Source organism: Rhamphochromis longiceps, linkage group LG23 (assembly GCF_057381845.1).
Source record: "Rhamphochromis longiceps isolate RC_006_pf linkage group LG23, R_longiceps_female_GT1.1, whole genome shotgun sequence".
Taxonomy (NCBI): Eukaryota; Metazoa; Chordata; class Actinopteri; order Cichliformes; family Cichlidae; genus Rhamphochromis; species Rhamphochromis longiceps.
Window position 1 is genome coordinate 22,838,824 of NC_140578.1, and position 13,602 is coordinate 22,852,425.

At 41.5% G+C, this 13,602-nt stretch overlaps 1 protein-coding gene across 3 annotated transcripts in view; it reads left to right on the top strand.

Annotated features, from left to right (window-relative positions):
• The window catches only part of LOC146641949 (receptor tyrosine-protein kinase erbB-4-like), a 381,415-nt gene that overhangs the window by 312,171 nt on the left and 55,642 nt on the right, over positions 1–13,602 (top strand). For 2 of the 3 annotated variants that reach the window (XM_085399432.1, XM_085399434.1), the window contains exons 18-20: positions 340–462; positions 2,198–2,296; positions 9,455–9,640. In XM_085399432.1, coding sequence (XP_085255558.1) covers positions 340–462; positions 2,198–2,296; positions 9,455–9,640 — 408 coding nt within the window. The remainder of the gene's footprint in view (positions 1–339; positions 463–2,197; positions 2,297–9,454; positions 9,641–13,602) is intronic. The other variant, XM_085399433.1, reaches the window with a different exon arrangement.

A 13,602-nucleotide genomic window follows, 5' to 3' on the forward strand; every position in this document is an offset into this window, starting at 1 on the left:
CTTCTTTTTTTATTTGCTGCAAATAAAAACCTTGTGTTCACCTTCCACCGCTCTTTCCTAGACTTGCTTTTTACTTATTATTTTAAATGGAGCGGCCTCACCCGGCTGCATGCTCCCGGTGGCTCTGAAGATGTGTTTTAGCATTCACAGTGCCAAGTAGCAGGAGGTTAAAAATATTTGGATTTGATGTAAAAGAAAGGCACACTTCTAGTTTTCGATAGCTTTGCAATAAAAACAATAGCTGCCAGGAGGTTTTCTTCACATTCTTGGCACCAGATGAGACAGAGAGTGGGATAAATAGTCTTAATATGAGTGTGTCTGTGTGTTTTGCTTCCTCAGCTGGTGGAGCCCCTGACCCCCAGTGGAACTGCTCCAAACCAGGCCCAGCTGCGGATCCTGAAAGAGACAGAGCTGAAGAGGGTGAAGATTTTGGGTTCGGGAGCTTTCGGAACAGTCTACAAGGTCAGTGTGTGGTAAAGCCATCCTGCAGACTCTGGTGCCGATCAATATCAAGTAAATACAGGGTATTGCTGATACCTTTAAGTTGTAAAGGCAGCTTACAGTATGTAGGGGACAGCAGTGTGTCACAACTTGTTGTGTTGTGTTAACACAATAAAACACATCTTTCAGCTTTTCATGTATTTTGAAAGCCAAAATGCCAGATAGTTGCTGTGCTATCAGATGCACTAATCACTGTTTAGTTACAGCTTTCTGATTGGCGTAGACATAGAGTATGGCACCAACCTGTGAGCACATCTCTCTTAACCCTGCCGTATAGGCTGAATCACACCAGTCCCTGCTTCTCCACAGCAACATATTTAAACTGTAGATGATTTGCTGGATATTGGTAAAATATTTGGTCAACTTCACTGTTATGACACAACACTGACAAATTAACACTACTGGAACTTTTATGGCCCTACACTGTAAATGTCCAAGTCAACAAAACATAAGATTTACATCATTTAAGTAGCTTCTTTAAGCTAGCTACGTATTAATGATGATCAGTTTCTTGCTCTTCTCCCACACGGTGACATTATTTACCCGTCCAGAGTGAAAACGCATGTAGCTGACCGTCCTTTGAAAGCTTTCATCCTGGCAGTAGGGTAAGATGAAGGATTCTATAAAAGATACACGTAGATGTGACTGAAGTGGAGCTCTGAGTTAGAAATCGCCACTTGGGATTTAAATAAGGAGAGATCATTAGCAGGAATTGAACATCATTTATTGATGTACGGAATTCAATTTCAGGTATTTACCGGTTAGACCAGAATGGCGGGTGGGTTGCGTGACAGCATCTGCAAACTAGAATGACAGATAACCAGTGATATTTAATGTCTGCAGAGTGGAGGCTGATGGGCCTGAAGGAGGCAGGCAGAAAGATGACTGGACTACACCAGTGATGTCACAATGAGCTTGACTGCATGGTAAAGTGGTCACGTGACTGAATAGAAATTCAGTTGTTGACAATCAACACCTGATGTTCAGATATCTTTCATAGGTCATATTTGAGGGGTATTTTTTCTAATGTCCCCAAAAATAAACAAAATATAGACCTTATCACGCAAGTGTGGAGGGCAATACCAATACCAGCATAGGTGTCAGACCTCTCTCGGTTGAAGAACAACCTCTGAACAACAAATACAAACCTTTTCTTTTGTCACAGCGTTTCCTGACAGACACAAGCTGAGGGCGGCTCAAGGACCTGGAACAGAAGTTGCTGTTTGCTTGCCAAATTCGCTGCCCTTGGCAAAATTATTCATAGCACCCCGAAAATCAGCAGAATCCATCAAATAAATACTGCACGTTCTACCGCTGGCTCCAAATTCCTCTGGATTCCTCTACTCATCTGCCCGTTTTAAGGCATATTTTATTTAAATTAATCTGCATGCAATTTATGGCAGTACAATCCCACAGCAGTTTGCTTTTAGCAGAATTTAAGCCTCATAAAGTGAATTGAAATTGTGATATTTGTCTTTTCTAATCGCTTTATCCAAAGGGTTTTAAACTTAGTTATGCACGAGCTAATTGTTGAAGGCCAACGGTATTTTTTGAAGATGGGGTTGGATTTATTAGAGCTGCAGGAGACAGTTAAACACAACAACCACCATTCAAAGTCAGTTCTGCGGTAGCTCTGTGAGTGTGTGCCAGGGGTTGTTTATTGGGTACATTTATGGTGATTGCTTGTATATTTCAGGGCATCTGGGTCCCAGAAGGTGAGACGGTGAAGATCCCCGTGGCTATTAAAATCCTCAATGAGACCACCGGTCCTAAAGCCAACGTGGAGTTCATGGACGTGAGTATTTATATCGCAACAATTTGTATCTGTTTTCGGCCGTGTGTGTGTGAATGTGCGTGCGCGAGCCATAAAGCGTTGTCACAGAGACTGCCGGGTCTGTCGCTTTGTGGAATCGTGCATTTGGCGGTAAATTCTTACGAGAGCACCTTCTCAGTCGGAGCCTGTAATAAAGTGAACTCCACCACGCTGTACAGCCAGCCATGTATGGAACAAGACTCTATTAAAGAACAGCACTAGTTTATGAGATATGGCTTTATAGCAATGCAGGAATGATGGAAGGGAGAAGAAGATGAGGAAGGGCAGGCGGTGGAATTTCCATTTTTTTCTTTCTTTCCTTTTTTTTCAAATACACAAGCTTTTGTGTCTCATTTATCACAAGGTTGTGCAAAAAGGTACCTCATCATTATACAATTGTGGATGCTGGATCATGAACCCTTTCATCTAGCTGTTCATTTCTGTCTTTTTAAAAGCAAATATCCCGTTGTTTTCAAATCCACCTTTTCATTTGGGGGGATTTTTGCCTCTTCTTGATCTTATGTGGCACTGAAATGGAGTATTGTTGCATTTCAGGTTGCTGATTGGGAAAAACAGGTCAGCTTAATGTCTCATTATTGTACTCTATGCATGTGACGAACATGGTCTGTGTTTTGTTTCTTTCCTTTAATTCAGCCAGAATAAAGATTTGAATAGATTATAATGAGAACGTAAATGAAATAGCTGTATGTGATATGCAGATGTTGGAGAACAGCATAAAAAATAATGAAATTGAATTGTTAGCAAAACAATGTGGATAAAAGGTTATCAGTAGCATGCAAAAAAAAGTTATTAAGCCTCGCAGTTGTAATTATTAGTCAAGTAAAGTACCCCGTCTTTTGAGTTTTAAGGTTTTAAAAAGTTTGTGAATACAAGCTCAGACCAAGCAGACATGCCATAAGTCGCTGCGTTACTAATTTTAGGCAAAGATAAGTAAAAATGCAGAATCAGAGTGTGAAAAACTAATTCCACTCTCACCGCTTCCACATGAATTAAGGGGGTAGATAGCAGCTTGATGCAGATTATTAAATACTCTTGATTACCTGATCATCAGGAAGTGTGAGCACCTCTATAAAAGCAGACGTTTTTGTCAGTTTGAGTTATAAAGTCATTTCCAAACAATCTGAAGTCCGTCAGTCTGCAGTGAGAAAGATTATTCACAGGCAGAAAAACATTCAAGATAGTCCCCAATCATCCCAGGAGTTGACATCTCTGCTAATTCAGTCCAAGGTCAGATCGTGCAGTGTTCAGAGACACTGCAAAAAACCCAGTAGCTACATCTCAGACTCGACAGGCCTCACTGGCACATGGCATTTGGTTGCTTAGGAAGAGAGGGAAGGGACGGCGGCGAAAGAGAGAGAGTGATGTCGATAGCAGATTTTAAAATTTGAGAGAGATTTGTGATCTTTTGCGTGTTTGGAGTGTGTAGTTAGCGTGTAGTGTAATCAAAGATGCCACCAGTGTCTCCAGGGGGACAAAAGGAGGAGTGATACACCCCGGAGGTGTCGGGGCAGTAATGTGCCGCTCTGTCTGGTGCTTGAAGTGGCACAAATACTTTGTGTGGCATCTTATTGTGGCACCTGATGGGGAAAACACACCTGAGACATCGGCTGCATTTAATGCAAACAGTTGTACCTTTGCTCTTTGCTGCATTTGTACATAATCTTTTAAAATGTGCAATTTATGTTTGCATTTCAAGTTATGAAAATGCTTTGTTTAACATGTTTGTGGTTGTTACAGTAAAAACATCGAACTTTTTGCTTCTCAGATTTTGTGCTTTTTTTTGGTGATTTTAGTTCCATTGTGTTAAAGGGAACCCCCGCTATTAACACATGTTTGCACTAAAATATGCATTTTGCTTTCAATAACACATATGTGGTATTAAAATACGCCAAATGTTTTCCTTTTAAGCACATTTTGATATTATTTGTATCCCACTGTAATTTTACTGTATAAAGAGCTAACATCTCCAACATTTCTGGACTAGTTAGTCATTATAAGAAGTGTTTATGAACTAAAAATCACGAACGTGGGATACTGTTAGTCCATGATTTCGAAAGGCCAGTGTATGCTCCCGACGCAGGGGAAACAAATTTTACCTAGTTTGGCACAACGGCTTCAAAGTTTTGCTGCACTGTGTTGCATGGAGAATCTGTAAAAATAACGATATCGTAATTTCACTGTATAATAGAAATTAGAATTCTATTAATGTTTTTATCATGCGGTTATGCGATACCATGGATAGCTGCTACCATAAAATTAAGCTCTTTACACCAAACGCTCTCAGTCGCCGTTGCCATTGGCAAGCAGTAGCCGCATAGACACCAGTAGTTTTCCCTCACTCTCGCGTCCTCGTGTGACGGATTGTTTTCATCTTCATCTAAAGTAAGTACTGGTTGACTATTTTCATCATCTCTCTCGGTTTGCTCTGGTTGAAACTGGAGAGGTTGAACAGAAGCCATTTCCAGTGCGCTTCTAACTGTGAACTCGATGTGGTGCAACCATGTGACGTCACTACCTAGAGTGCATTGAGAAGTAAATAACGATGGTGACCTACTGGTAAACTGGTTTTATATAAAATGTGCTTAAAAGGAAAATATTTGGCGTATTTGGATACCACATATATGTTATTGAAAACACAGTGCATATTTTAGCGCAAACATGTGTTAATAGCCGGGGTTCCCTTTAATGTGTTAATACAGTATGAAAAATAACTGCAAAGTCAGACATGTGAGGTTGTGCTGAAAAGAATGATACCTAACAAGGCAAGGTAAACTGTTTCTAAAGGTGAAATCGAAAGTAGTCAAAAAACAGCCTTTTATAACCTTGAACCCAGTGGGTCAGTACAGTTAAGCCAGAGGAAGCTTATTTAAAGAGTAGCGACACTCCCACTCACATGTGCACTTGGACACACAACCCAGAGGAAGGTGTCCACGCTGGATGAACGCTAATTGGACTGATATCATGCCGGAGTCTGGTATCCAGTTCTCATAGACCATCCGTGATCCTTACACGTAGCATAGTGCTAACAACTGCGAGACAGATGGCTACACACAGTGATCAATACTAAGAATGTTAATGCAAAAATCAAACACTAAAATCATTATTCACAACTAGCTGACTACCAACCACAGTGCGAACCACTTTATTCTCTCTCCCGTCGCACACACAGCTGCGCTCCGTCCTGTGTTTCCCCATTTCTGGGCACTTTTTTTAATCTGTGCATCTTTTTCCTCCCTCCTTTTCATCGGTCCCTCTCTTCCTCTTTCTCGGTGTCTCTCCCAGTGGGCGTCCCTGTCCATCCAGAGCCAATATGCTCTGTCTGCTGGCTTGTTAAACAGCAATCTAAAGGCAGGCTCACGCTTCGCCACTGAGAAACTGGCCACTGGAGTGCCAGCTCCAAACACTCTCTGAAAGTCCGCACACACACACACATAACCAAACACGCTCTGTGCAACAAAAAATAAGCCTCCCCATGGGGTGAGGGAGGCGGGGTGGGGTGGCCTTGCCTGCGAGAGATGCAGAGTGAATTGCTCGTGTTTGCAAATATGTGGATTTGACTCGATTATGTGACGTGTGAAATGCAAAGGCCCTAACAATACATTCATTTAATACATCTGCTCCACTTTTGTAGCACTCGCGCGCAGACACCCACACGCACTAGCACAGGTGCAAGTTTCACACGGCTCTGCCAGTCTATCAACTCTTGTTTGTGCAAGTGTGTGTGAGGGGGGCAAGTGAGCAAGGGAGCGAGATGGAAAAGGAGGGTCAGCCGGCAGTAATGGAGGTCGGCGCTCAGGGAGATGAGAGGGAAACCAAAACACACGCACACACACACACACACACACGGGCAAATCCTCGTAACATTTGCCCGGAGAGTAGAAAGCAGGAGCAAGAGTTTAGCCCGACACAGTTTACGACTCCCAGGTCTCTATTGAGATCACAGTCTGAGAATAAAAGTGCTCTTCCCCCTTTTTTTCCCTTCCTCTCTGGATCCCGAGGCGAGGCGCATTCCTGGTGCAGAGGTGGCTGATGGCGAGTGGTTGGGGGCAGAGGGGGAGCAGGTGGTTTTAAGAAGTGAAAAAGTAGTGGCACAACTTCAGTGCTGCGAGGCTCTGCTTAAATCAGGCCACTGATGGTGCCAAAAGCCTCACGACGGCCTATGGCCCCGCTGCTGTTTAGAATTAATCTACTCGCGCACCACCCACACTGCCACCACCTCTCTCCCTCTCAGCTCATTCTTTAGCATCTAAATTTAAAAAGGCACCTCATCTATCCATCGGCTGCCCCGGGGCCAAGCCTGGATATACACCTCCTCAACCGCTTGCCGTATGCAAAGACGGAGAGAGAGAAAGTGTGCGTGTGTGTCCTTGAGGGCGTGAGTGTTTTCGAGAGCTGCCAAGAGAGTGTGTCTGCATGTCAGTGAGAGAGAGAGAGAGAGAGAGAGAGAGAGAGAGAGAGAGCCCGAGAGAGGCAATAGGAGACGAGAACGAGTGAAGTGAGTGTTTCTGAGCGATGGCACTGAAGTGCAGCTTCTGCTCAGCCGTAACGCGTATACGCGCCGGCCACAAGTATCGGTCCTCGCCATCATAACACTTCATCACCGGCACACATCCTTCTGCTCGCAGCGCCGCAATAACAATTACCCAACGTTGACTCCCAACTGTTCAGACCCCTGCGTCCATCTGCTGCAGAGAGAGACGGAGAGGGAGGACAGAAAATGTATTTACATGCCAAAATGACAACAAGAGCGAGAAATTCTGAAGCAGCTTCTGGAATCAGAGGCGCAGTAACTTTGTGTTAGACAGCAGCGTGGATTCTAAGCATGCACGTTTCACTGTGTTTTTTTTCTTTTAATTGGAGCATCATTTAAGAACCTCTGTGTGTTGTGCATGCTAAAATATAGATTAAAAAGGCTGTGTTTGTGCAGCTTTGAAGAAGGGTTCTGCAGGGTTTTCTCTCACTATGAGTTTACTCAGGGCAGATGCTGTGCATGCAGATATAGTAATCATCTCACAAATATTAATTTATGCATCTAACTTCATTTCTATTAGGAATTCTTTGGTAGACACTGTAGTGTTATCCAAGGGTAACAGCTTGATCTGTCATAGAAAAAAAAGGATAATAGAACCTAATGCTGCTCAATAAACTTAATATTTATAATGTTGATTGTTTTCCTACAAAAACCCAGAATAAAGATTCCAACATACTTTGAGCCCAGAGCGTCAGATGTTATGACAACGTGTCCTTTGGCGTCAGTGCCTTAAAAAACTGGGTTTACGGAAATGTTGAAACAGGAATGTCTTGACAACTTGATGACTTTAAAGAGTTAAAGTCGTCAAGTTTTGTTTGTATGAGTTCCCATTAGAGGCGGGAATCACCCGACACAAAACAATGTTATTGTGATTTTGAACATTTTGCAGTATCTTGAGTTAGAGTTAAACGTTGTCAATACCTGCTTTATTCAGTGAGGTTACCTCGCCTCCGTTATTGTTGTGTTGCAAAATTAGGCTTGTTAAGCACACTAAAACCTGCCATAAATGTTGACGTAACACAGTCAGTCTGCAACCAGTCTGTGATTGGATGGGGTCAAGTTGGCAATTAAATGCAGTTTGTTTCTGATAAGCGATTAACTGTGATAAATCGTGGAAAATCATTGAGATTCAATCAGACTGATACCAACATGTTTGCAGCCTGTCTGCTTTTATAAATCAGAAAGCAATTATTTGCAGACCTTTAACAATCTCTCTGATAGTGTTTGCAAGCCGTCCAAGTCAGACTGCAATTGTTTGCAGAAAGGTTGCCTCCTATCAGGCAACCTGTGCAGTCGCCTTGAGATTAAAAGTGGTCACGAGTGTTCAACACCCCCAAACTCTGGGCAGCTATTTAGTCACGGGTCACTAATGTTTCTTTTAAATGTCCAATTTTTTTTTTTTTACTCGCCTTCCTGAGCCGTTACCTTGCTCTGAAGTACGAGGTAGCTTTATCAGGCTAATTGTGTCTAGTGTGTGATGGTTTTTAGTTGAGCTGATTTAATATAAGGCCTCTCAGTTAATATTATGTCAGGATGGCGGTGCATAAGATGAGTACTTTGTAAGATTTTTATTTATGTAATAAAATATTGATATTTTGTGTGCCTTTATCCACACAATATCACTAGATAAATATCATTGTGCAGTTGTGCACCAATCTCTACTTCCTATGATATCAAATTTAAGTTGAAATAAACCTCAGTGTTTGCGTAAATCTTACCACAAAGACTTCAGTGAGATAATGTGAATGTTGAGTGTGTGAAAACATGGCAGTTTCCTGGTTGATAAACTCATCTCATTGCATCACCATCTTTCCAACATCTAAAAATGAACTGTTTCCCTCTTTAATATCAGCATCAGTATTTTCACAGCTAGTGCATCAAGGTACCAAAGTGCCAAACGGCTCCCTGTGTGTGTCTTGATGATGCTAACTTTTTTCAAAATATCAGATTTTTTTTTTGCACCTACAACACCTGAAAAAAGCAGCAGATCATTTTAATTTTGGATTTTATGTCTACTAAACCTGAATTATGCATGATATATTATGAAGTCATCACATTGCCTAGCAACCACCAAACACAGACTAATCAGACAATACTCCAGAGTGGGCAGGTACAGTAATAGTATAGAAAAAGAAGCAGGACGTTTCTCCATTGTTGTCCGTCATTTTAATTGGTGGAGGTTTTATTGAATGGTCATGAATTTGTGACGTATAGGAGGATGTTGGTCTCAGTTTCATGTTTTTCCTTAAACTTTTTAACCAGGTCACAAACAGCCCAGTGTGGGTTGTTTCCACACGCTAAATGAGCAAATTTTCAGGAACTAGATTACAAATAAATTTTCACACATTGCCACCTTTTGAATCAGGTTCTTTTTTTCAGATTTCAGTGTGCCAACTAAAAATAACAAAAATATATATGACTACAATTTAATGATATTGAAATTGCGCAAAAAGGTCAAAGGGGGAAGCTGCAAGCTATAGTACAGAAAGCAAAGAAGCTCCAAAGTATCTGAAGAGAAGTTTCTTGAACCCTGTAAGTCAGCAGTCTTCTTAGTCCATTTTTGTCCTCCTTCCCCCCCTCTCACCCAGGAGGCCCTGATCATGGCCAGCATGGAGCACCCCCACCTGGTGCGTCTCCTCGGTGTCTGCCTGAGCCCCACCATCCAGCTGGTCACCCAGCTCATGCCCCACGGCTGCCTCCTCGACTATGTGCACGAGCACAAGGACAACATTGGATCGCAGCTGCTGCTCAACTGGTGTGTCCAAATTGCAAAGGTAAATGACTATAATCAGGTCGAAAGAGGACGGCGTCTGTTTGTGCTGTGGTGTTTGTGCATTACTGTACTGCTGGCAGGTGTGAGGGCGGCATTGGATTTTATGGATTTGTGTTCTTGTTGGACGAGTCTGCCTTATTTTTTTTCATCCCCAGCCAAAAATTTGGCTGAAGGTGACATGGAGAGGCTTGCCAAGTGCAGTGTCAAACCGAACGAGTGTGATTTTTTTTCTAAAATATGATCTCATTGCACTTTCCAAATTTGTATTTAAACAGCTTTCAAAACAATTTTTGAGCTGCTATCACAAACACAAATGTCCCTAAGCTGCCGACCTTTCAGTTGGATGCTTTACTTACTCGGGTTTCTGTTGTAGTTTTCCAGGCTTTGTGGAACTGTATAAACATCTACATTATGCAAACCCAGAGCAGTCATAACAAAATAAAAAATCAAAAAAGCAGCTGCATGCATTTGAAAAACAATATAGAGCGCCGCAGTGTGTTGCTGTTGAAATTCAGGTGTAAATCAGTTTTCACAGCCCTTTAAATGACATGATAGGTTACTGACGGTGAGCAAGAATGAGGCCTAGCTTGCCTTGGAGCTTGTCCTTGAAGCATTCGACATGGAGGCCCTGATCATGGCCAGCATATTCTTTCAGCGTCATAACAAACATTTAAATTACAGACCCATTCTTTGCTGCCCAAACAAAATCTGCACTCAGAATTGTTGAAACAGCAGTAAGGCTTGAAATACTGTGTGCGTGCTTTTGCTTACCCAAAGAACATTTGTGTTTTGTTTGCAAATTAGGTTGATGCAGCCAGAGTGCTTGATAGTGTAACTGCCTGGTAAGATTTAACTTCTCTGAGTTATAACTCTGGGATGGCAGTGGGGTGCCTGGCTGCAATTACATGCTGTGCAGGCAGACATCTGCTGTGATACAGAGGCATCCCCCCATCAGTTTTGGAAGCGGTACATGCAAAAGAGGATCTGACAGAAGTCTGACTTACCGCTGATCACACTGATCGCAGTTAAGACAAGGGAACAACTTTTGACTTTAATGCTGTTAAAGTTTTGGATTCTGAGCGCTTCTGCCCGTCGAGGTTTAAGTCGAGCAAAGAGACAAAGGAACCAGCTCGACTGTGCCTCCAGGAAATGTTTTTGTAATTTAAAATCGTAGCTGTTTCGCTAGCTGGTTGGTCTGGATATACATCAGAGGTTTTGGACAAAGTGAACAACTCCATCGTATCTGCGCTAAACCAGTCGGGATGGTCCGAAAAACACAGCTTCATTTATGCCATTAATCCAACTTCAAAAGGAAGTGAGCAAGCTTTCCGTTTCCATTTTGGCAGCGCCCCATTTTCCCAAGGGGTTGCCACAGCAGGTAGCTCTGCATATTTGATTTGGCAGATTTTTACACCTGTTACCCTTTCTGACGCAACCCCTAATATAAAATGTGTCAGAATCTGAAGTGGAAAAAGTCTCATGAAGCAAATAAGGGGGAAAAACGGGGGGATTATAAAAAATATCTCAGTATAGTTGTAAAGTTTACATACTTCATTATGCTAACAAACTCTTTAGATTAGGATTATCGCTGAAATTTCAAACGAAATATAATACTCAGGAAAATACCCAACAATTCATACCATTTTCTACTCCGCAAGAGGAGAAAAATTCACAGTCTTTGTTTTTTGTAAAGATGAGAATAATACATCAATCACATCACTGTTTTCTTTTTTTCTGATGTAACAGTGAATTGATATACGACAACTATATCTTAAGATGCTCTTGCTGGTACAATTTCTAAAAATCATTTTTTTTTATACTTAATATCTTTTTAATCTCTGGATTTAGGAATAGTGGGAATAATGTATTCTGTTAACATTACTAATGTTACCAATAGGAAGCACTAATAATGTTTGCTGACTAGGTCCAATATTAATATTATCTTTTTGTTATAAGCCATGGCCACTAGCTCCTACCATTATAATAACTTAATAGATCAGCCAGTGTTGCTATCTGATAATTGCTAATAGTTTAATGGCTAACATTAGCATGTGCACCAGCTATGTCAACATTTATGATATAACTGTTTAATATTTTAATATTGAAACAGAAGATTTACTGACATCTAACATACCTCATAAATTGTTTAGTTTTGACATCAGCTACTATTCACCTGTTCAGCTGCTAGTGAGGGGAGGGGCTGTGACCTGACGGTCTGCAACGGTTCTGTGGGAAGTTGTGTCAGTTGAAGGAGGCAAAGTTGACACTGTTCATATCGATAATGTTGATAATGTTGATCCAATAATAATTCCTAGTATTGATTTTTGGACCCTGGTCTAGAAAAGGAGGAGCAACATTGGAACCCATTGGCTGGGGCCATTTATCAGACAAATATGACCTCCTGTCGCGTTCAATGGTCATTCATTGCAGTCTAGCGATGAATGAGGAGAAATTAAAAACATCAAACAGAGGACATAATTAGCCACAGCCATAGCCTCTACTGTAAAAATAACTTAATAAATCGACTAATGTGGTTAGCAGGTAACTGCTAATTGTTAAACAGCCAATGTTAATGTGTGCACCGGCCAGGTTGACATTTAGTACTTTTCAAACAGGAACTTTCCTGACCTTTTGTAATTCATCTTAAAGTGTAGTTCAGTCTGTTGATATTAACTACTTTTCATGCGTTCAGCTGCTAGTGAGGAGAGGGGCTGCTACCAGCGGTGCTGTTTGAAGTTGTGTTTCAACTGAAGAAGAAGAAAGTGTGTACTTTATTGAGCCCCGTGGGGAAATTGCTCTCTGCATTTAACCCATTCACTCAGTGAAGCAGTGGGCAGCCATTGGGCGCCCGGGGAGCAGTGTGTAGGGACGGTACCTTGCTCAGGGGTACCTCAGGGTAGCTGTTAAGGGGAATCGAACCCCCGACCTTCCGATCATGGGGCAACCACTCTACCTACTGAGCTATCCCTGCCCACTGTTTGTATCGATACTGTTGCAAATGAGTATCTAATCTGATGATAACTCTTAGTATAAAATAGTATTTGAGTAGTGTTTTATTTTTATTTTTTCTTTAGCAACGCTTTGCTAGATAAAGTGCTAGCAATATGGGAACCCACCAGTTAGGGTCATCAGACAGACATGTAACATGCTTGTCTACAGTCTGGGAATGAAAGAGGAGAAACTAAAAACATCAAACAGAGGACATCAGATAAGAACCTGTGGTTGTAAATTAGCTTTGTAGCCAACGTGTTCATTTTTTTTTAAATATCCAATCGGAGTTTTAACCCGTACGCAGTCAAAGTTCAGCCAACTGTAGTTAGGTAAATACACTTTGGATTGCAAACTGAAACCAGATTCTGGTTCTTCACCTACCATATAATATATTACGTTTATTATGCAGTGATCTGATTTTCATATGTAGTGAGTGAGAGCCTGAATGGCTCTTCATCTGTTCCAGCAGGTCTATCATTTTTGCTTATCATTACTTTGATGACTTGCTAATCTTTTATTGTATCTGCTGCTAAACTGATAAAGCTGTCAAACATGGACCTTACTGTACACAGGCAGTGCTGGTTTTTGTTCTCAAAAACTGGTTCTGTTTAAGTTTTCATCAAATAACGTACATGTGCACTTTAAAGCAATGTTTGTGTAGTAAATAAAACCACAGTAAGAAATGCCTACTGCACCAAACACTGTTCTTATACACGCAGGCCCTGTTTTCAGCTATAAACACACTAACACCACACTAATGTTAACATTAACCCCTGAAAACTGGTGTGATAGCATGACAAAACTGTGTGTTCAGAATGTGTATGAAAAGCGATTCACAGAGTATTCTTCAGATAATTGCCTGTTTCTAAAGCACTTTTTATCAGAATTGATTTGTATTGGCAAAGTATTCTCTTGTTTCATCACTCTGAGTCAGCGATGAGAGCATCGGGTTCACAGGGTTAGTGGGAGGTG